Source organism: Gopherus evgoodei, chromosome 4 (assembly GCF_007399415.2).
Source record: "Gopherus evgoodei ecotype Sinaloan lineage chromosome 4, rGopEvg1_v1.p, whole genome shotgun sequence".
Lineage (NCBI taxonomy): Eukaryota > Metazoa > Chordata > Testudines > Testudinidae > Gopherus > Gopherus evgoodei.
In genome coordinates, this window is record NC_044325.1 from 103,698,429 (window position 1) to 103,719,737 (window position 21,309).

The window sequence follows — 21,309 nt, forward strand, 5'->3', positions numbered from 1 at the left end:
GAGGAACCTAAATGATCAATCTTTGCATTTACTTTATTTTTCGTTTAGAAGCTGGCTTGCAAAATGTCTGCACTGTGGGCCTGATCCTGCCTCACTGAAGTCAATGGAAGCTTCAGTGTGGGCAGGATAGGCCCTGAAGGGACAGGGCTAGCTAGAGTCCTCACTAAGGACTATGGCACCATTTCTCGCTGTGCACTGTAAAAATGGCACTGGGACCACTGCTACCTCCCACCACCAGCCAGAAGGAGCAAAGCTAAGGAGCAGCTGAAAAAAACAATAAGAAGGAATTTGCAGGACTGTAGCAAGCAAGAGGGGGTATCAGGAAAAAAAAATAGTTCAGGAGTGTAGGTAGATATGAGATTAAGTTGTTTGTTGTTTGTTTTGCAGTAGTTCCCAAATGTCCCAAGCTACTGTGCTGGGCACCTTAAAGACACACGGAAAAGGAAGCACTTTGAACATGAGGATGACTATGTAGCAAGAGATAGCAAGTCAGTGAATGGATTCAGGGACATAACAGGAGTAGGAGAGAACTTTGGCAACAGGATTTTGAATTGACGGGGGTGCAGGAGCAGGTAGACTCTTGGCATAGATGGGGCTTTGTGGTATTGCTATTGAGTAAAGGGCAGATTGCGGTTCAGAAATTTCAAATATCCTATTGAGAATAGAATAAATGTCTGGAATCTTAGGAGACTGCCTCTGAATGAAATTCACCTCAGTCCACGCAGCCTGCTTTATAGATTCACAGGGCTTTGTGCTGGCCCTCAGTTCTGGGATGAATTTATCACCTCTGAGTAGTGTCTGGACCACGGGTGGGCAAACTTTTTGGCCTGAGGGCCACATTGGGGTTCTGAAATTGTATGGAGGGCTGGGTAGGGAAGGCTGTGCCTCCCCAAACGGCCTGGCCCCTGCCCCCTGACAGGCCCCCCAGGATTCCCATGCCCATCCAACCCGCCCCGTTCCCTATCCCCTGACCTCCCCCCCCCAGAACCTCCTCCCCATCCAATCGCCCCCTGCTCCCTGTCCCCTGACTGCCCCCCGGGACCCTCTGCCCCTTATCCACCCCCCTCACCCCTTTATCATGCTGCTTAGAGCAGCATATCTGGCAGCCGCACTGCTCGGCTGGAGCCAGCCACGCCGCCGCACTGCCTGGCAGGAGTTCGCATCCCTGCTGCCCAGAGTGCTGGCGGCCCAGTGAGCTGAGGCTGCGGGGGTGAGGGGACAGCAGGGCGGGGTCGGGGACTAGCCTCCCCAGCTGGGAGCTCAAGGGCTGGGCAGGATGGTCCCGTCGGCTGGATGTGGCCCGCAGGCCGTAGTTTGCCCACCTCTGGTCCAGACTATAAAAGGTGTCAGTTATGTGGAAGGTAAAGGTGCAGCCTGTGCTGTAACAACTACTGTATTGGGTGCTCCAGTTAAAACTCTGGATTCTCTCATGTAGCTTAACCTAGAGTTGGTTTTGCAGTGTAGACAGATTTAACTTTGTTCCCGGACTGTACTGCAGCTTTGTGTTTTGCAGGGCATTTGCATAGTTTGGGAACGAGGCTAAAATATAGTTTGACCCTCTCTCCATTGCAAATGTTTTTACTCCACGAGAGACTGCCATGTTATAATCAGATCCCCAGAATGATAGCTGCTACAGTGTAGACTGGCCCTTACCTTCCACTTAGCAGAAAATTCCTGCAATCTGGACATTATTCACATTCCCAATAATTTCCTTTCAGTTTTTTCCCCTTCTGTTATAGCCTCTTTTGACTTACTTTTCTTTCTCCCTCAGTCTCAATTTTTCCTTTTCATTATTTTCCTCTTTTATATGCACTAGTTACTTTAGAATTAGTTTTTATTCCTTTATTCTGATTTACCCCTCCCAATTCAATATTTGTTCTCTTTTTCCATAAATGACTCAATCCCTTCTTCACTCAGTTGCTATTTTATCTCTTTTCCACTCTTATTTTTCTTTTTTTCCCCCCTAACGTCTCATCTTCCTCAGGATTTTGTTCTTTTTATTTATTGATTACTTCCTTTTCCACGTTGTCTTGTTATCCTTAATTTTTTATCTTCTTTCTTCAGGTGTTGCCCTTATTTCTGTTTTAAATGTCTCCCCATCATTCTTTCCCTATGCTTTTCTTCCCTCTTCACACTTTTTGCTGGTCTTTGGAGTGGGGGTTAGATAGTGGGTTGGTTTCTTCTCTACATGCTCAGATGATTTCCCCCCCCTTCTCTTTGATTGTTAGGCAGAAGTTGAAACCTAGCAATGATTAGGGAGGGATTCTGGGGGGAAATGCTTTAGCTTTATTTCAGATGGACCGATAAGTTGAACAAATATTACGTACAACAAGATAATAAGAGCAGCAATGAAAAAGAAATGGCAGAGATTCTACCTACTCCCACACAATTGAATCCAGTTACGTGGGCCCTGATTCAGCAAAGTACTTAAATATATGCTGATCTTCTACCATGAGCAGTCCCAGTGAAGTTAAAGGCTGAATTAGGGCTATAATCTCTACATACCAGTAACAATCTCTTATTTAGTTTGTCTCCTTTTCAGTGATGGTTTTATTAATTAATATATATTGTTGAAGGGGGTTCCAGTGAAAGCTCTCTTGTTATGTTGTCCGGCATTTCGTGTTAGGAATCATTTTTTGAAGAAAAGATTTTTTTTCCTCCCCCTTCCTCTTTTAACCTCCCAAGGTCCAAATTGGAGCACAATATAACATAAAATTCCTAGACTGGGGACATGACAGGCTATAGTAGAAAATTTATTACTAGTGCAGTCCACCTTCCTATAGTGCTGGATGTTTGCATATACATTCCTGGTAGATAGTTGTTGATGATAGAAGCAAGGCCATCACTGGTTCAAGAGCATGGAATCTTCCATCTAAAAGTTGTCAGTTCAAATCCAGTTCAAGTTGACTGAAAGTTGATTTTTCTGTTCAACAGCTGATGGCTGTTTTGAGGTCTAGGTGCAGTTGATTTTCACGGTCCCAGTCTCATAGTTCCATTTGTAGATTTTGTTAAAGTGTGCTCTGTTAAATAGATATCTAGACAGTTGTTAGAAAAAATTAATATGTAACATTGAGTTAGTAGATTCAATAAAACTTTGCAGCTCTGAGAATGTAGCTCCTAAAATTTACCCCCAAAAATAATAAAAATAAAAAAAAAATCTCCATAATTTCCCCTTTATTAGCAATCTTAGGACTTGAACAGGCATGGAGACTGAACTGCTTTCTTGTTTCTAGAGGTGATCCTCCCCCACATCAGGCTTACGTCTTTGTGCTGAAAAGGATGCGGGTTTGATGCTATAACTTCAAGATGGGGTCATTCATGGATACTGGAGATTCCAAATGATCTTTGAGGAGATAGCAATTCGTCCTGGAAGGTTTTTTGATGGTTTTATCTGCATCTCGAATATACGGCAGGGTACCTGGTTACAGCAAAGCTCTCCACTAATATGGTTACAAACATTGGTTCTGTAGTGCAGACTGGACTGTCACCATGTTTTGCTAAAGTCTTACTCTGACTAAGATCAAATGTCTAAACATTGACAGTTTCTTATCAGTGCCTAATTTACTTGGAATATTTGTATCTGAGAAGAAGGGGAGCAGTCGCTGATAAGACCTAGCAATGGCCCCCTCTCCTGCTGGGACATTTCCCAATAAGTTGACCAGATGTCCTGATTTTATAGGGACAGTCCTGATATTTGAACCTTTTTCTTGTATAGAAGCCTATTACCCCTCATCCTCTGTCTGAATTTTTCACACTTGCTGTCTGGTCACTCTATTTCCCAATGAGAGAGGGGAAGCAAGCTCTTGACACTTTTTCCATAGCTTTGACAACTGTGCTGCTGATGTACTTTGGCTCCGTCATTCCAGTAGAGCTGCCTCCCTTGTGACCAGTGTACATTCTGTGTTGGATGCGTGGTAGGTGGAGCACCCAGAACAGCCCAAGTGCTGTGAGCAAGGCAAAGGTGACGCAGCAGCTGGCACTGTTCCTTGAATTTCCCATAATGTATCAAGAGCATCAGCAAGCTCCTGCTGCAGTGCAGTAACACAGTGAAAAAGCATTCCCTCTGGGGGTATGTGTGTGTCAAAATTAACAACAGCCTCTTTAGTGGTCAGTAGGTGTGAATAGCTCTAGTATATGAGGGCCTAATTTGGGACCCCATCTTCCATGAAAGTTCATATTGTTGGTTGCTCAACACCATACAGGTTTGTGCCCTTACAGCAGGTCTAAACTACAGGGTTAAGTCGACCTAAATTATGCAACTCCAGTTACATGAATAACGTAACTGGAGTCACCGTACCTTAGGTTGACTTATTGCGGTGTCTACACCATGCTGGGCCATGGGAGTAACTCTCCTGTCGACTTACCTTATGCTTCTCGTTCCGGTGGAGTACTGGAGTCGATGAGAGAGCAATCGGCAGTCAACCTAAGACCTGCTAAATTGACCCTCATTGGATTGATCATTGCAGCATCGATCCACAGTAAGTGTAGACATGCTCTTAGTTTAGAGAGCAAATCCAAAGCAGTAAGAAATCACCATTGAAAACACAGCGGATTCCCATTGTTTGCGTATTGTATGACACTGGGATTCTAAAAGACAAAGTATGAAAAATATGTTTAAAGGGAAACACAAAGGCCTGCCTGCTTTTTCATTTGTTGCAATTAGTAAATGTATTTTCACATAGCTAAAATCCAACATATTGTAATTTTTTTTTCCACTGAAAATGGGACAGGAAATAAATTCTCAAATGAGAGAGGAAAGTGCAGTACTGCTAACCTGCTTGCTTTCACGATAATAGACATAAATTTCTAAACATAAAGTCTGTGAACTGTTAAAAATAATAACTTCAAGGACGCTGCTTAGGAATCAGTTTGCATCAGTTATTTGTGATTTTCCTTATAAAGTCAAGGCATGAATCTTAGGAAAATGGATGGAGGATAGATCATGACCTCTTTTATGAAGTTCACCTTAGCCACTGAGATACCATAGTATTTGTCAATAGGGTCAAATGCTCAAAGAGTAAAGTGCTGAAAAGAGGGGAAGAGTCTTTAAATGTCTTTGTAACTAGTAATCCTGGCTCCCAGTGGGAGCTCCTCCTCTTTTTTCCATCAGAAAAGCTTTCACATATTTTTTTTAAACAGCTGCATGAGATACAAGAATGGGATTTTAATGGGCATTGAAGACAAACAAAGACAGCGGGTACAAAAATGAAGTCTACTGGAGGCAATTGGTTCTTTTGTTCATTTGAAGAAAAACAAGCAGGTTGCTGGGGGGAGAGGAGGAAGCAAAGAAAGCCAGTGGAATTCTTGATTTTTCCTTGTTTGCAAATCTTTAAATCTTGTTTCAAACCGGGTGTTTCCCATGTGTCATTTGACACCTTCCATTTTGTGGTTTTGTGAGATGAAAATCAAACTTTAGCTTTATTTAAACAAACATTGGCACAAAAGAATTTGAGCTTAACATTTTTCTTAGGTTTCCTGCTTAGAGAATTAGCTGTATCATTCTTACCATACACATAGTGCCACTGATTTCTCTGGATGACTTCTGGAGTCAGGTACTACTTTCCATGAGAAAGGAATGAAGAAAGATCTGTGTCCTTTGGATAACAAATCTTTTTGTTTAGCTACATACTCAGTTTGTTGGGCAGCAGATAAGTGAACCACATTTAGCTCATCTGTAAACAGGAGATGGGGATAAGTATGGGTTATATCCTCTTAATGATCCATAGTGAATATCTATGTGACATTAAATGGTCTGATGATACATTGCACCATTTATCCACATGGAGTTATCTGGAATAAATACCCTTTGTGTACTCGAGAGGGCTGAGGAACTCTTGCCTTTTAAGCAAGGAGGCATAAATCTTTAGAACCTGTTGGTGCTTCTTTAATTCTAATATTTAGGTTTAATAATTAGCAGCTGTCAGATGCATGAAAATGTAATTTTTTGATCATCACTGTCAGCAGGAGCTGTTTCAGTCTTGCATCGTGTGGCAAGTCTCAGAGGAGACAGTGGATAGAAATACAGAAATGACGTTTTCTACAGACATCGTGAAAATGCTTTTTAGGACTTGATTTTCCCAGTCTGCGCTTTTTGGGTACCTTTCTACCATTATTGAAACTAACTCCAAGAGGTGTTGAGCACTTTCAGTTCCTAGAGAGTAGTGGATCCTCAGCATCAAGTACTTTGTTATCACAGTCTGTGCAAAGGGATTTGTTAGGTAGCCAGTTGTTTCTAATAACATCAGATATGAATAAGTGTGGAATCTTTGTCCCTGAATAAATGGACTTTGCACAGGGCCCAGTGCAGGAGTTGTGGAGGGAAGATGTGGGTGGTGTGTGATTGGGCTTCTTTAATATTGCAGTGATGGGTGCCAATGTAAGAACATAACCAGTTAAACAGCCACTACTCATAGACTCATAGACTCCAGGACTGGAAGGGACCTTGAGAGGTCATCGAGTCCAGTCCCCTGCCCTCATGGCAGGACCAAATACTGTCTAGACCATCCCTAACAGACATTTATCTAACCTGCTCTTAAATATCTCCAGAGATGGAGATTCCACAACCTCCCTAGGCAATTTATTCCAGTGTCCAACTACCCTGACAGTTAGGAACTTTTTCCTAATGTCCAACCTAAATCTCCCTTGCTGCAGTTTAAGCCCATTGCTTCTTGTTCTATCCTTGGAGGCTAAGGTGAACAAGTTTTCTCCCTCCTCCTGATGACACCCTTTTAGATACCTGAAAACTGCTATCATGTCCCCTCTCAGTCTTCTCTTTTCCAAACTAAACAAACCCAATTCCTTCAGCCTTCCTTCATAGGCCATGTTCTCAAGACCTTTAATCATTCTTGTTGCTCTTCTCTGGACCCTCTCCAATTTCTCCACATCTTTCTTGAAATGCAGTGCCCAGAACTGGACACAATACTCCAGCTGAGGCCTGACCAGCGCAGAGTAAAGCGGAAGAATGACTTCTTGTGTCTTGTTTACAACACACCTGTTAATGCATCCCAGAATCACGTTTGCTTTTTTTGCAACAGTATCACACTGTTGACTCATATTAAGCTTGTGGTCCACTATGACCCCTAGATCTCTTTCTGCCATACTCCTTCCTAGACAGTCTCTTCCCATTCTGTATGTGTGAAACTGATTGTTCCTTCCTAAGTGGAGCACTTTGCATTTATCTTTATTGAACTTCATCCTGTTTACCTCAGACCATTTCTCCAATTTGTCCAGATCATTTTGAATTTTGATCCTGTCCTCCAAAGCAGTTGCAATCCCTCCCAGTTTGGTATCGTCCGCAAACTTAATAAGCGTACTTTCTATGCCAACATCTAAATCGTTGATGAAGATATTGAACAGAGCCGGTCCCAAAACAGACCTCTGCGGAACCCCACTTGTTATACCTTTCCAGCAGGATTGGGAGCCATTAACAACTACTCTCTGAGTACGGTTATCCAGCCAATTATGCACCCACCTTATAGTAGCCCCATCTAAATTGTACTTTCCTAGTTTATCTATAAGAATATCATGTGAGACCGTATCAAATGCCTTACTAAAGTCTAGGTATATCACATCCACCGCTTCTCCCTTATCCACAAGGCTCGTTATCCTATCAAAGAACGCTATCAGATTAGTTTGACACGATTTGTTCTTTACAAATCCATGCTGGCTATTCCCTATCACCTTACCACCTTCCAAGTGTTTGCAAATTATTTCTTTAATTACCTGCTCCATTATCTTCCCTGGCACAGAAGTTAAACTAAGTGGTCTGTAGTTTCCTGGGTTGTTTTTATTTCCCTTTTTATAGATGGGCACTATATTTGCCCCCCTCCCAGTCTTCTGGAATCTCCCCCATCTCCCATGATTTCCCAGAGATAATAGCTAGAGGCTCAGATACCTCCTCTATTAACTCCTTGAGTATTCTAGGATGCATTTCATCAGGCCCTGGTGACTTGCAGGCATCTAACTTTTCTAAGTGATTTTTTACTTGCTCTTTTTTTATTTTGTCTTCTAAACCTACCCTCTTCCCGTAAGCATTCACTGTATTAGACAATCCTTCAGACTTCTCAGTGAAGACCGAAACAAAGAAGTCATTAAGCATCTCTGCCACTTCCAAATCTCCCGTTACTGTTTCCCCCTCCTTACTGAGCAGTGGGCCTACCCTGTCCTTGGTCTTCCTCTTGCTTCTAATGTATTGATAAAAAGTCTTCTTGTTTCCCTTTATTCCCATAGCTAGTTTGAGTTCATTTTGTGCCTTTGCCTTTCTAATCTTGCCTCTGCATTCCTGTGTTATTTGCCTATATTCATCCTTTGTAATCTGACCTAGTTTCCATTTTTTATATGACGCCTTTTTATTTTGTAGGTCACGCAAGATCTCATGGTTAAGCCAAGGTGGTCTTTTGCCACATTTTCTATCTTTCCTAACCATCGGAATAGCTTGCTTTTGGGCCCTTAATAGCGTCCCTTTGAAAAACTGCCAACTCTCCTCAGTTGTTTTTCCCCTCAGTCTTGATTCCCATGGGACCTTACCTATCAGCTCTCTGAGTTTACCAAAATCCGCCTTCCTGTAATCCATTGTCTCTATTTTGCTGTACTCCCTTCTACCCTTCCTTAGAATTCCAAACTCTATGATTTCATGATCACTTTCACCCAAGCTTCCTTCTACTTTCAAATTCTCAACAAGTTCCTCCCTATTTGTTAAAATCAAGTCTAGAACAGCTTCCCCCCTAGTAGCTTTTTCAACTTTCTGAAATAAAAAGTTGTCTGCAATGCAGTCCAGGAACTTATTGGATAGTCTATGCCTCGTGGTGTTATTTTCCCAACATATATCTGGATAGTTGAAGTCCCCCATCACCACCAAATCTTGGGCTTTGGATGATTTTGTTAGTTGTTTGAATAAAGCCTCATCCACCTCTTCCACCTGATTAGGTGGCCTGTAGTAGACTCCCAGCATGACATCATCCGTGTTTTTTACCCCTTTTAGCCTAACCCAGAGACTCTCAACACTTCCGTCTCCTATGTCCATCTCCACCTCAGTCCAAGTGTGTATATTTTTAACATATAAGGCAACACCTCCTCCCTTTTTCCCCTGTCTATCCTTCCTGAGCAAACTCTACCCATCCACACCAACATTCCAGTCGTGTGTATTATCCCACCAAGTTTCAGTAATGCCAACAATGTCATAGTTGTATTTATTTATTAGCACTTCCAGTTCTTCCTGCTTATTACCCATACTTCTTGCATTTGTATATAGGCATCTACAGGTTGTGAGCCCCCCAGAATGAAGTTTATAAGCAGATTTAGGCAGCTTACAGTTGCAGTGGCCATGCCCCAGGCACTCCTAGATGTGTCTACAATCTCCATGTGTCACTCAGCTCCCTGGTGGGCAGGGGTTGTGGAATCCCCAAGTACAGCTTCTGTATTTCCTGACCCTCTGGATGGCAGATCTACAATGATATGGCTGAGCATCAGGCCTATGCAGCCCTTCTGTGGCTGGAAGGGTTTCACCCCATGTCATTTGATTGATGAAAATCTTAAGGGATGATGGAGAGTTGAATGATGAGGTTTGTGGCTTGTTTTGTGAAATCTTTATCTCCCCTCCAAAAAGGGCTGAACATTTCATGTTTTCTCTTCGTTATATTTAGCAAAACAACTTCCAGAATGATCAAATTATGGATCGGGCAAGGGTTATTCACATAGATGCAAGCCTGATTTGAGGATGCCATTTTGAAATTAATGCCCCCAACAGGAATGAGTGCTCAGGAAATTACTTCACAGCCTAGATGGTGGGGGGCCAAACTTTGCTCTTGGTTGCACTCCTGCAGGGAGAAAACTGCAGGGATGTGACCAAAGCAGATTTTGGCTATTGGTGAGCTACTGCCTGACCTGTTGTTATTTTAGGGGGAAGGAGTGAATGTTGACAATGTTCCCCTTCTCTTTATGACATATACAGTTTAAAAAGCATGTTTGTTAGAGCTGGTCAGGAATTTTCTGTCAAAATGTTTTTTGATGGAAAATGTAGTTTCAGCAAAACTGAAGTTTTTTCCTGGGAAAAATGCTGACATTTTTTGATTTGCAGTTGGGAAATTCAAAACTAAATATTTTGTTTTGGGTTGGGTTGACCTGAAATGAAAGAATTTGATTTGTTGAACTGAATCAAAACATTTCATTTTGGATCAGTTTGACATTAATCTGAGTCTCGAATGCTTCTGCAGTTCCAGTTTGGGTGCCTTGTGCCCCCATTTTTTCTGTGAGGCAGACCCCCTTCCTGGACTACATCTCTTCTGACTCACCACAGTCTCCCATCTGGTTGAGTCAACACGGTACCTCATGGAAGTTATGTGATGATGCTGCATCCTGGGAGATGTAGTATGGCAATCCTAGCCCATAGAAGACAATAGCGACCTCATGAGGCACTTGAATTACAACTCCCATAAAGCACAGTAGCATTGGGGGGGGGACACATATTAACATAGAACTGAGTTGAAATTAAACTTTCTGATTCAGTTCAACAAACAGAAATAAAATATTTAAATTTATACTTTCTCCATTGTCAGCCCTTTGAAGCCTCTCCCCTGGTTTTAAACTGGCTCATGACCTTCTTCCTGATCCAGCACCGTTTCTGACAGTGGTATCCTTTGGGAGTTTTTTTGCCTGCTTTGTAAGAGGAGACTTAATGCACTTTGAGGGCCAGACATGCCCTTTCACTAATTGTTGTCACAGATAGCTACCCTCACTAGCTTTAGTATGCCAGCTGAGGTGAGATCTCAGGGTGTGTCACAGTGGTGCACACACAGCTGCTTGGAGCCACCAATGAGAACTGAGTCAGTTGCTAGGACCAACTGTGTGCAAACCACCCCCATGGGTGTGGCTGTCGGCTGTGCAGAGGTACTTCCTTCTGAACTCACCCTGTGCACCCCAGCGGGCATTGTCAGACATGGCATATTGGACTAGATGGACCATAAATCTGCCCCAATAGGGCAATTTCTATATTTCAATGTCCCATATCTGTTCTGAAAATCAAAAGAGTCTATACAGTCTGATGGAGTCTCTGTCGCTATGCACTATACTAGAGCAATTGGTTTTCTCTTCACAGGAAACATTTCACTCTATGCAAAATTCTAGAACATTCTCTCCCCATGCATTTTCATGGTTCTGTTCTAGTGGATTTGCCTTAGAGGTAGAAGGCATCAATTTGCAATCGATCATTCAGCAGCCTGGTACCTGACAATTTAACTTACTGGCTTTGAAGAAATAAATTGAATTTTGGTGACCAGATGTTTTTTCCTGTCGTTAGCTAGCTGCAGTGTTGGAACATACTATGATGGGGAACAGGAACTCTGTGTTTTATGCCCTAATGGAACATACCAAGACGAGGAAGGACAAATAACTTGTGAACCTTGCCCAAGTCCTCAGAACCCAGGAAACCAAAAATTTGCTGGTGCTCGCGATATATCTGAATGTGGAGGTAAGGCTGTTGCACGCTACAGAGCTAGCAAAGGCACAGAAATGATGCTGCCACTCCTTACTTCACTCACCTTGAAAGAACCATGTGTGCTATGTAAGATCACCCAACACTCAAAAGACCTCTGCAGTACAGAACAACGAGGTAAGTTAAAAATGGAGTGGCAGCTGTGATTCTTCCCTGCGTTTTGTATGTGATTCTGAAATATTGAATTCAACTCAGTTTCCTCCAGAGTGGGTTTTACAGCACATAGCTACAAACAAAAGTGATTTGTCAAGACAAGTAATGTGCAAATGGCAAAGCTGCTGAGAAAAAGAGATCCAGTGGAGTAGATTTCATTCAGATATACTGTGTGATCACATACATTGTGGGGTCTTAGGCAGCAGCGGCTCCAAGCACCAGCGCTCCAAGCATGTGCCTGGGGCTGCAAGCCATGGGGGGCGTCCTGCCAGTCCCTGTGAGGGCGGCAGTCAGGCTGCCTTCGGCAGCATGCCTGTGGGAGGTCTGCCAGTCCTGTGGATTTGGCAGCAATTCGGCAGTGGGTATGCCGAAGCTGCGGGACCGGCAGACCTCCCGCAGGCAAGCTGCTGACTCCGTGGGACTGGGGACCTCCTGCAGGCAAGCAGCCAAAGGCTGCCTGACTGCTGTGCTTGTGGCGGCAAAAAAGCTAGAGCTGCCGCTGGTCTCAGGGCATAGCTTCTGCCCTTGGATGGGTGCACAAGGCTTTGACTGAGCTCCCTGTGCGTATCTAAAGACTGTATTGGGCCATTACTTTGTTCCAGGGCTGCCCAGAGGAAGGAGCAAATGGGGCAATTTGCCCCGGGCCCTGCAGGGGCCCCATGAGCCACTCCGGGTTTTTGGTGGCACTTCAGTGGCAGCCCTTCACTCACTCCGAGTCTTCGGCGGCAGGTCCTTCATTGCAGCGGAAGATTCGGAGCGAGTGAAGGACCCGCCACTGAAGTCCTGCTGAAGACTTGGAGCGCCGCCCGGTGAGTACAAGCGCCTCTAGCGGCAGGGGGAAAAAAGTTGCGATCAGCAGCACTTAGGCTGCTCTACTGCTGCCGCTTCATTCTTCGGCAGCAATTTGGCGGCGGGTTCTTCCCTCCAAGAGGGACCTGCTACTGAATTGCCGCCGAAGGCCCAGCCCTGCTCTAGGCCCCCTGAATCCTCTGGGTGGCCCTGCTTTGTTTAGGGGGTGTATAATGTGAAGCTAGAGATCTAAGAAAAGTCTGGAAATAAAAAGTCACACCTGATTTAAAAAATGAAATCTAAACCAGTAAAATAACTTCAGTCAAAAAATAAATAAATAAATAAATAAAGGAGAAGCACTTAGGAGGAAAGACGTACTCACAGTTAGGTCACAAAACTGAGATACAGGAGATCAGGGTTCTGTTCCAGATGTCTCTGCCACAGACTTCCTGTGTGATCTTGGCAAGTGACTTAGCCTGACTTTCAAAAGTGGTCATTGATTCTGGGTGCCTAAATTGGCTAGCTGCTTTTCAAAATGAACCTTACTATCCTTAACTTCTTCTGTAGATCATTTTTCTTGTCACTAAAATGAAAGTAGTCTGTGTTTTTTTTTAAATCTCTTAGGGATGTTCTGAGGTTTAGTTCATTAATATTTGTGGGGCTCACAGACACTACAGAGATGTGTGCTACAGAAATACCTATAAAATAAAGAGAGACTTGAAAAGAGCCAGGAGCAAATGAATGGGTATCCACAAAATGCAGAAGGTTGGATAAAAGTGTTTTGTGTTGGAGAAATTAGAGTCAAGAATTAGGATGATATTTTTCACCATTCAATTTCAGTATAATGAGCCAGATAACATTACTTTACCTTCTGCCTATAATATGCTAAGGAGAAGCTCATTATTAAACTGAATTTGTTAGCCATAAACAAAATTCTTCATCATTGATCATGACCAGTAGTTAATGCCCTTTTTGTTGTTAGTCAAATATTTTGAAATGAAGCCAAGGCTAATTTAACTCCTTAACAAAACAGCCATTCATGGAATGATTTATTGGAGCTATAAACTAAAACTAACAACTGTTTATTATCGCAACAGCTCTTTAAAAGGACAAAATTTCTCAGCGTGGCTGAACAACTGCAGCACTTTCTGTGTCACCCAGAGCAGTGTAATTACTTACCACTGTCATTGAAATCAATTGCTTGCTAAAAGTTTTGAAGACAGATTTTATTTCAGAGATTTCCATAAAGGATCCAACAGAGTCTATAGAGAATCAGTTCCGTGAGGTAAATCCTACCTTCATATTGTAGCAGAGCAAAGCAATTCAAAGTGGAGACAATATCAAAGACCCAGAATCTGAGGGCAAGAGTATTTTGAGTCATGAACTGTGGTGCAGTATGTGTTTCTATGGAGTTAAGCACAATCTCTGATCTGGAGTGGGGTTTCAGGGCGATACAGTAATAAAGTGTTTGTTTCATTACTAATTATTATTAATAATCATCTTATAGAATAAAAATAAATTGTGAATTCTACAAAATCTGGGTTTCTGCTAGTTATAATTTCAGGGCTAGGTTAGTTCAGCTGCCTGTTTTATAGACTCTGAGCTCATTAACAAAATGACAGGAGAGTCTACATAATCTGCAGCTCTATGACTTAAAAATGTTATTAGTGGGCTAGTCCATGAGAGACTCTTTTATAATGGAATGTGAAACTCCTCAGACCAGGTTCACTGAAGAGTTCACCAGTGTTTGTGCACCGGTTAGTGTTCATTTTGATGTTACAATAGGCAACTTCTATGGGGCAGGTGCTGTCTCTTGCTTCCATTTGAATGAGAGAAGCCACAGGCAGCAGGGGAACAGAGCTGCACTGGAATTGCAATTATTGTCCCTAATTCCGGCTCCCTAAAATCTGTGGAGTTCCAGCTCAGCAGGCCTCTCCCTCCATGTAATAGTGGATCAAAGTGGGACTTTGTTTCGGAGTACCGCCTGTGGGTTGTACTGGCAGTCTCCCTTGCTTGATTACTTGTGTCACATGCCCAGAGAGTTGTGTGTAGTGCAGGCAATTAGGGCTGAAAGAAAATGGATGCAAAGTAATACTGCATTTTTCCTGCTTTCATTTGTGTCCATTTTGGGGACAGAAGGAAAAAGGGCTGGAATGTTGTCCTACAATTTTGAGGCAACGTGTAGCACAAACAGAACCAATTTTATTCCAAATATCATTGTATTAAAGCCTGTAAATGATTCCAGCCATGTACTTATTGAGATCTTATTTCAACCCATGATTTGTTGCATAAAATTGGTTTCAGACTTTCATACTTCATACTTATGACCAGATCTTCAAATGATTTGCACTAGCTGAGGAGCGGGTGCGTAATACTCTTTCAGCCATGATACAGCTTCCAGGGCCGGCTCCAGGCACCGGCCGAGCAAGCTTGTGCTTGGGGTGGCAGATTCCAAGGGGCGGCGCCCTTTTTTTTTTTTTCTTTTTGGTTTGCCGCTCTGGCTGCCCTGTAGAGGGCAGAGGTGGGGAATGCCCTGCAGCAAACTCAGCAGTGCAGCCGCGTCCTTCCCTCCCAGCCACCTGGAGCGGTGCAGAGCCCTCCTGGCTGGCGGCACGGCTGGAGGGGCCGCATGGTGAGCACCCCACTGAAGCCCTGGCTGCCCCCCTTCTCTCTGTTTGTTTGGGGGGTTTTTGCTTCGCCGTGCCGACCCCCCAGTTTTTTATTTTTTTTTTGCTTGGGGTGGCAAAAAAGCAAGAGCTGGCCCTGACAGCTTCCATGAAGTTCAGGTTTATGCTAATGTGTATTTACATCCTCTAGGTCAGTGCTCACTGGGTGAATATTCCTCTGATGGCTTCAAGCCCTGTCTGCCATGTCCCTTTGGAACGTACCAACCTGAACCTGGCAGGACATCCTGCTTTCCATGTGGAGGAGGTCTGACAACAAAATACAGCAGTGCATCGATGTTTCAGGACTGCGAGACGAAAGGTAAGATCAGGAAGAGATACAATGAAACTGCATGAACTCTAAAGTTTAAAGGGCGAAATACATCCCCTCTTTAAAGCTATTGTCTCCCAGAATTTTCACACGTTAGTGTCATTCCCCTGGCTCAAGTCATGTGGGAGCTCTCTTACATCTCAAGTTTTTTGGCATTTTGGGACTACTAGATAGTCTGGCAGATATCTTGAACCTGGTCAATGATTTGTCATGACGATCTGTGAAGACAGATAGGAAAGAACATAGGAAAAAACAGGTATTAATCTCAAGGACAAAGGAGGGCTGACTGTCTCTGTGTGATTGCTGGCAGCAAGATGGTCCCCTTAGTACCAGAATGGATGGATGCACAAGGGAGTCACACAATCATAGCAACACTAACCCTTTGGGATCACAGAGGCCAAAGTACCCAAACTGGCTAGAATGTTAATTATGTGCTGACTGGAAACCAGGGATATGGATAAAGGAACCTAGGGTCTGACTAAAGAGCAGTAGGTTCTGAGAGATGGATCCGCAACAGTCAGAACCATTGACTAGCTCCTGCAGAAAGAGAGTCCTTTATGACCAGGCTAAAAATGGAATTGGCCAGGATGCTCTGGAACATGATTAATGGGCAGCATGTGGGTCAGAAGCCCCTCTGAAAACTTGAGTTAAGGGAGGTTCCACATAATTGGCACTTGATCCCCAGATGAGAATCCTGTGGTGATGGTATTTTAATGACAAAGGAGTTTCTTGTTAATATTTGCATTAAAATCATAGGTTTATTGTAAGCAGCATTGTATATTTTTTTGCAAACAGTAATCAAAATTGGTTCTAGTGGAGACGCATGGATGTAAATCCAGTGCAGAATTTTGCCCCACATCCTTACAAAAGGTTAAGGGGACATATGTAACCAGGAGGCAGGGGTTATAATGCATGATTCTAATATAACTCACTGAGCATTGCATAAGACCTGCAAAAACAAATGTACAAATCGTGAAGGGCCAAATCCTTCTCCTCTTAATTACAGTGAGTAGTGTAGTCAATGAATTTCAGCAAGACTGTTCAGGCAGTATGGTACTTTAAGTGTGGCAGAATTGTTCAGTTGATATATGTATCATACATATGTGTATACAGTTAGTTTTACTCATAGCAAATCACCAGGGCTGGACCATTCAATGAAATGTTCTTCTACTCACTATCTGTTATTTACTCTCTCTCTCCCCCTCCCTGCCCCCGACAGACAGATACACATTCTTTCTCTTTCTCTCTTCTGTTTCTAACTTATAGACAGGAAATAGCATGTGGCACTGTGAGCTATATTTGTGGCCTCACAAAAAGAGCTATTATATTGGAAATGCAGTCAGGAGCCTAGTACACCTTCCTTTTATTGCTGTAGCTCCACGCAAGTATAACATTAGTTATTTACTTAGCTTATAATAAGCCCTATAAAAACATATATAAAACTACTTTCTAGTGTCATAATAGCACTTTTGTAACTGTACTACATGTTTACAAACCCCTACAGTTCAATGTTCACCTGGTCATTTTTATAATACTACAACTCACCGGTGTATTCGCTGCACAGTTGGGACCTACCAACCTGAATTTGGTCAAAATTATTGTATTTCATGTCCTGGAAACACCACTACTGATTTTGATGGATCAACAAACATAACCCAGTGTAAAAGTAAGTATCACACATGGATTTCTCAGCCAGTTAGAAATGAAAAAGGCCAGAGTCATTAGCATCCAAAATGAGGACTTTAGGGATCGAATTCAGCTTTGGTACAAGTGGGCATAACCACAGAGAAGTCACAGGAGTTGCACCTGTTTACACCACACATGAGTTACGTCCCCAGATAACTTATAGCGGCATCCAGCTCTGTGAATGAGGCATGTAGTATTATTGCGCTACCAGTAATTGAATTTTGCCAGTCCGCACATGAGAAAGATCAACCCTGGGAGTGTTGGGCCACGCTTGGGTACTGCTGGTAGATGTTGGCTTTGCCATGTAATGCAAGAGATTTGGTTGGGTTCTTAGTCGTCTTTTCTCTGTCCCTGGGCAAGTGTGAGGGAGGAATGTTGCTCAGGCAACTCGCTTTGCTCTCTGGGCTTCTTAACAATAACCTCTCCAGCTTATTACAAAACAGGTCCTCAAGGGAGTCCCAGTTGGGTTCTGAATAGTGGTGGCTGCAGTGTGGGAAGATGAGGGCATAAAGCAAGGAAAATGAGGGGAAGAGAAAATTCTCTGATGAAACCCTGATTATATATGTCTGCTTCTAGTAACTGCATCTCTTTATAAACGTAGGGCATGCCACAGCCTTAACAATATTATAAGGCAGCTAGTGCCTAGACCTGCCCAGGTGCACAAGAAGAGTGTTTAAAACATCCTGCACAGGGGCTAGTCAGAATCCCAGTTCTTCTGCATTTGTTTCTTCAAAAGAGGCAGGGAGGGGACTCAAGGTCATGGCCTTGCATCTCCTCGACAGCAGCCAGTGGAGCAGGTCTGGTTTATGGGGCATGCACACTGCATCCTCTGAATGTATGGGGCAGAAGTCACTCTGTTCTGAGCTGTTGCAGACATTGTGCACCATATATTTGAATTTCCAATACCTTACACCCTGTGTAGTTACTTACCCCTGTGCAAAGCTGAGAATAAAAAGGTTACCCTGGATGTGAGGGAGTGGAGAACTCTGACATCGTCATGTTTTACATCTCCTTTGCAAGTGACTGTGCCTCAGCCACCGTATGCCTCTGTGCTAATAGCTAGTTCTGCTCCTAATTTTATTTTTCAGACCTGATCTCATATTTAAAGAAACAGAGGCAAAAGCAGGGACCAGTTTGATGTGCAGCTGGCAGAGGAGTGCACCTGTTTCATATACAAACAGGAATGGGTTCATATGTCTGTTGCTCTTGCTGACAATGACTGTAGAGAGGGCTCTAGATATCCCTCTCCTCATGCCCCGGCACTGGGTGATATGTTCCTTTTTCAGATCGACACTGTGCAGGTGAACTTGGAGATTTTACTGGATACATTGAATCCCCAAACTATCCTGGGAATTACCCTGCGAACACTGAATGTACATGGATTATAAATCCACCTCCGAATCGCCGCATTCTGATTGTGGTTCCAGAAATATTTCTGCCAATAGAAGATGAATGCGGAGACTACCTGGTGATGCGAAAGAGTTGTAAGTCTGAAATATCTTCCAAACCATACAATGTCTGTCTTTTTCCGATGGACCTCAGTGTGAAGAACAGAATTCTCCTGCTTATTCCATGCCTGGTGCATAAACTAAAAGCCAGTCACCTAAAGCCTAGTTCTAAAGAGTAGAGAAATATAGGTTGCATTTGACAATGAATTTGGAAATCCTGATGAATCGAGGTCCTAAAGCTGAAATATGTCATTGATCTTTGTGAGAAACCTTCATATAGCATTTGTAAGGGCTGATGAATGCTAAAGAGTTATGGGTGCTTTTACCTCTAGGTGATCTCTGCCCAGGTTGGACCGATCAAATACTAATACCATCCGAATTGATGCCCATTCCACTTGTGCCAATCAACAAGATGGAATTCAATCAAGACAAGTGCAAAGTATTACACTTAAGAAGGAAAACTTAAATGCACAATTACAAAATGAGGAATAACTGGTGAGGTGGTAGTACTGCTGAAAAGAATCTGAGGATTATAGTGGATCAGAAACTGAACATGAGTCAACAATGTCATGCAGTTGAGGAAGAGACCAATATAATTCTGGGTGTGTTAACAGGATTATCGTATGTAAGACACAGGAGATAATTGTTCTGCTCGCCTCTGCACTGGTGAGGCTTCAGCTGGAGTGCTGTCCAGTTCTAGGTGCCGCACTTTCAGAAAGATGTGAATAAACTGGAGAGAGTCCAGAGGAGAGCAACAAAAATGATAAAAGGTTTAGAAAATCTGACCTGTGAGGAAAGGTTTGAAAAAACTGGGCCTGTATTGCCTTGAGTTAAAAAAGATCTGGGGAACCTGATAACAGTTTTCAAATATGTTAAAGGTTGTTATAAAGAGGGCGGTGATCAGTTGTTCTCCATGTCCACTAAAGGTGGGACAAGTAGTAATGGGCTTTATCAGCAGCAAGGGAGATTTAGAGTAGATATTAGGAAAAGCTTTTTCACTACAAGGGTAGTTACGCTCTTGAATAGGCTTCCAAGGGAGGTTATGATTTCCCATCATTGGAGGTTTTTAAGAACAGATTGGACAAACACCTGTCAGAGATGCTGGAGGCTTACTTGGTCCTGCCTCCGGACAGGGGCTGGACTTGTTGACCTCTCAAGGTCCCTTCCACCCCTCCTTTTCTGAGTCTGATTCTACATGTGCTGTGGAGACACCATTTCAGTTTCTGGCGCTGGCACATCTCACAAATAATATGTTTTAAAAAAGCTGAAAGAAAAGAAGAAAAAAATATTTTATGAAAATAATTATGGTGCCAAGTTATATGGTCAGGGTATGAGCAAGCCTCCAATTTGCTTCACAGAGATCAAGGTCGCAGAGGCCCTCTTACCAACTGCAGGTCACCTGGTAAAGAAAAAACAGAGCCTGCACTGACCAGTCACTCTGATGCCCCACCTCCACAAACCATTCATCGGGCTAGTGTAGAGCTATAGTAACACCTCTCAAGCTGCACAGCGCCTGTGGGGTAAAGACGCTTGAACTTAGAACTGAAATGATTCTGTTAAGGGATTGTGGAGATTGGATACAAGCACTCTGTCCACAGACAAGTCCTCAGTTTCTGCAGCTCTGGTTCCCCAGTGCCTGGACTCAGGATATGTCTACGCAGCAGAAGCTGACCTACCCTTGGCTGAATCCAGCTAGCGCAGGTAACAAGCAGTGAACACAGCATAGTACAGGCTTCTGAGAGAGCAAGCCACCAGAACACCTACCCAGGGTCTGTGCTGCGCTGTCTCCATTGCTTGTTACCTGCGCTGGTCCTGCCTCCGGGCAGGGGTCTGGACTTGATGACCTCTCAAGGTCCCTTCCACCCCTACATTTCTGAGTCTGATTCTACATGTGCTGTGGAGACACCATTCAAACGAGCTCAGGTAGGCTAGTCCATGCACAGCTTTTTGCTGTGTAGACATACCCTTGGGCAATGGGCTGGGCTGTCTCCTGATTCAGTCAGCCTGCCGCACTGCTAGATTACCTGTTGTCTGAGAGATTGCACCTCCCAGAGGCAAGATGAATTTTCTCTGCAAAGAGCTCTAAAGTATTTCAGCTAATAACTACAGTTGTCCTTTCCAATTAGACTCTTTGGGTGGAAGTTGGCCCAAGGCCACGTATAGAATTCAGGGGGCTTGGGGTCTTCTGTGATGGGGGGCCCCCGCTTCGGCAGTAATTCAGCGGCGGGGGGTCCTTTCACTCCGGGACCCGCTGCCGAAGCCCCCAAGACCCGCGGCGGGGGCGCCCCGTTAACGAATTACCACCAAAGACCCGGCACTTCGGCAGCAGGTCCCCCCTGCCACTGAAGACCTGGAGCGGCAGAAGCTCTGGGAGCCCGGGCCCCTGCGAGAGTTTTCTGGGGCCCCCAGAGTGAGTGAAGGACCCTGCTTCAGGGCCCCCGAAAAACTCTCATGGGGGCCCATGTGGGGTCTGAGGCAAATTGCCCCACTTGCCCCCCCTTCTGGGTGGCCCTGAGTTGGCCTCCTGTAGCTGAGAGCAGAATTTGGCTCTGGCTATTGCCCAAAACAGTTCAGACTAACAGCAAAATCTTGGCACACTAATGCTTGTAAAACAAGGGGGAAAACTGCACTTATTTAACTTGTTGTATTCTGGTTATTCTCTTACCATAAAAGCATTTTTGTCACAATAGGTTAATGTGTTTTTTAATCGCTAAGTAACTGAAGAGTTAAGAACATAAGAACGGCCCTACT

At 43.7% G+C, this 21,309-nt stretch overlaps 1 protein-coding gene across 1 annotated transcript in view; it reads left to right on the top strand.

Moving 5' to 3' along the window:
• Window positions 1-21,309, top strand: part of SCUBE2 (signal peptide, CUB domain and EGF like domain containing 2) — a 72,471-nt gene that overhangs the window by 45,387 nt on the left and 5,775 nt on the right. The window contains exons 18-21 of the mRNA XM_030562132.1: window positions 11,294-11,464; window positions 15,248-15,415; window positions 16,929-17,090; window positions 18,397-18,594. Coding sequence (XP_030417992.1) covers window positions 11,294-11,464; window positions 15,248-15,415; window positions 16,929-17,090; window positions 18,397-18,594 — 699 coding nt within the window. The remainder of the gene's footprint in view (window positions 1-11,293; window positions 11,465-15,247; window positions 15,416-16,928; window positions 17,091-18,396; window positions 18,595-21,309) is intronic.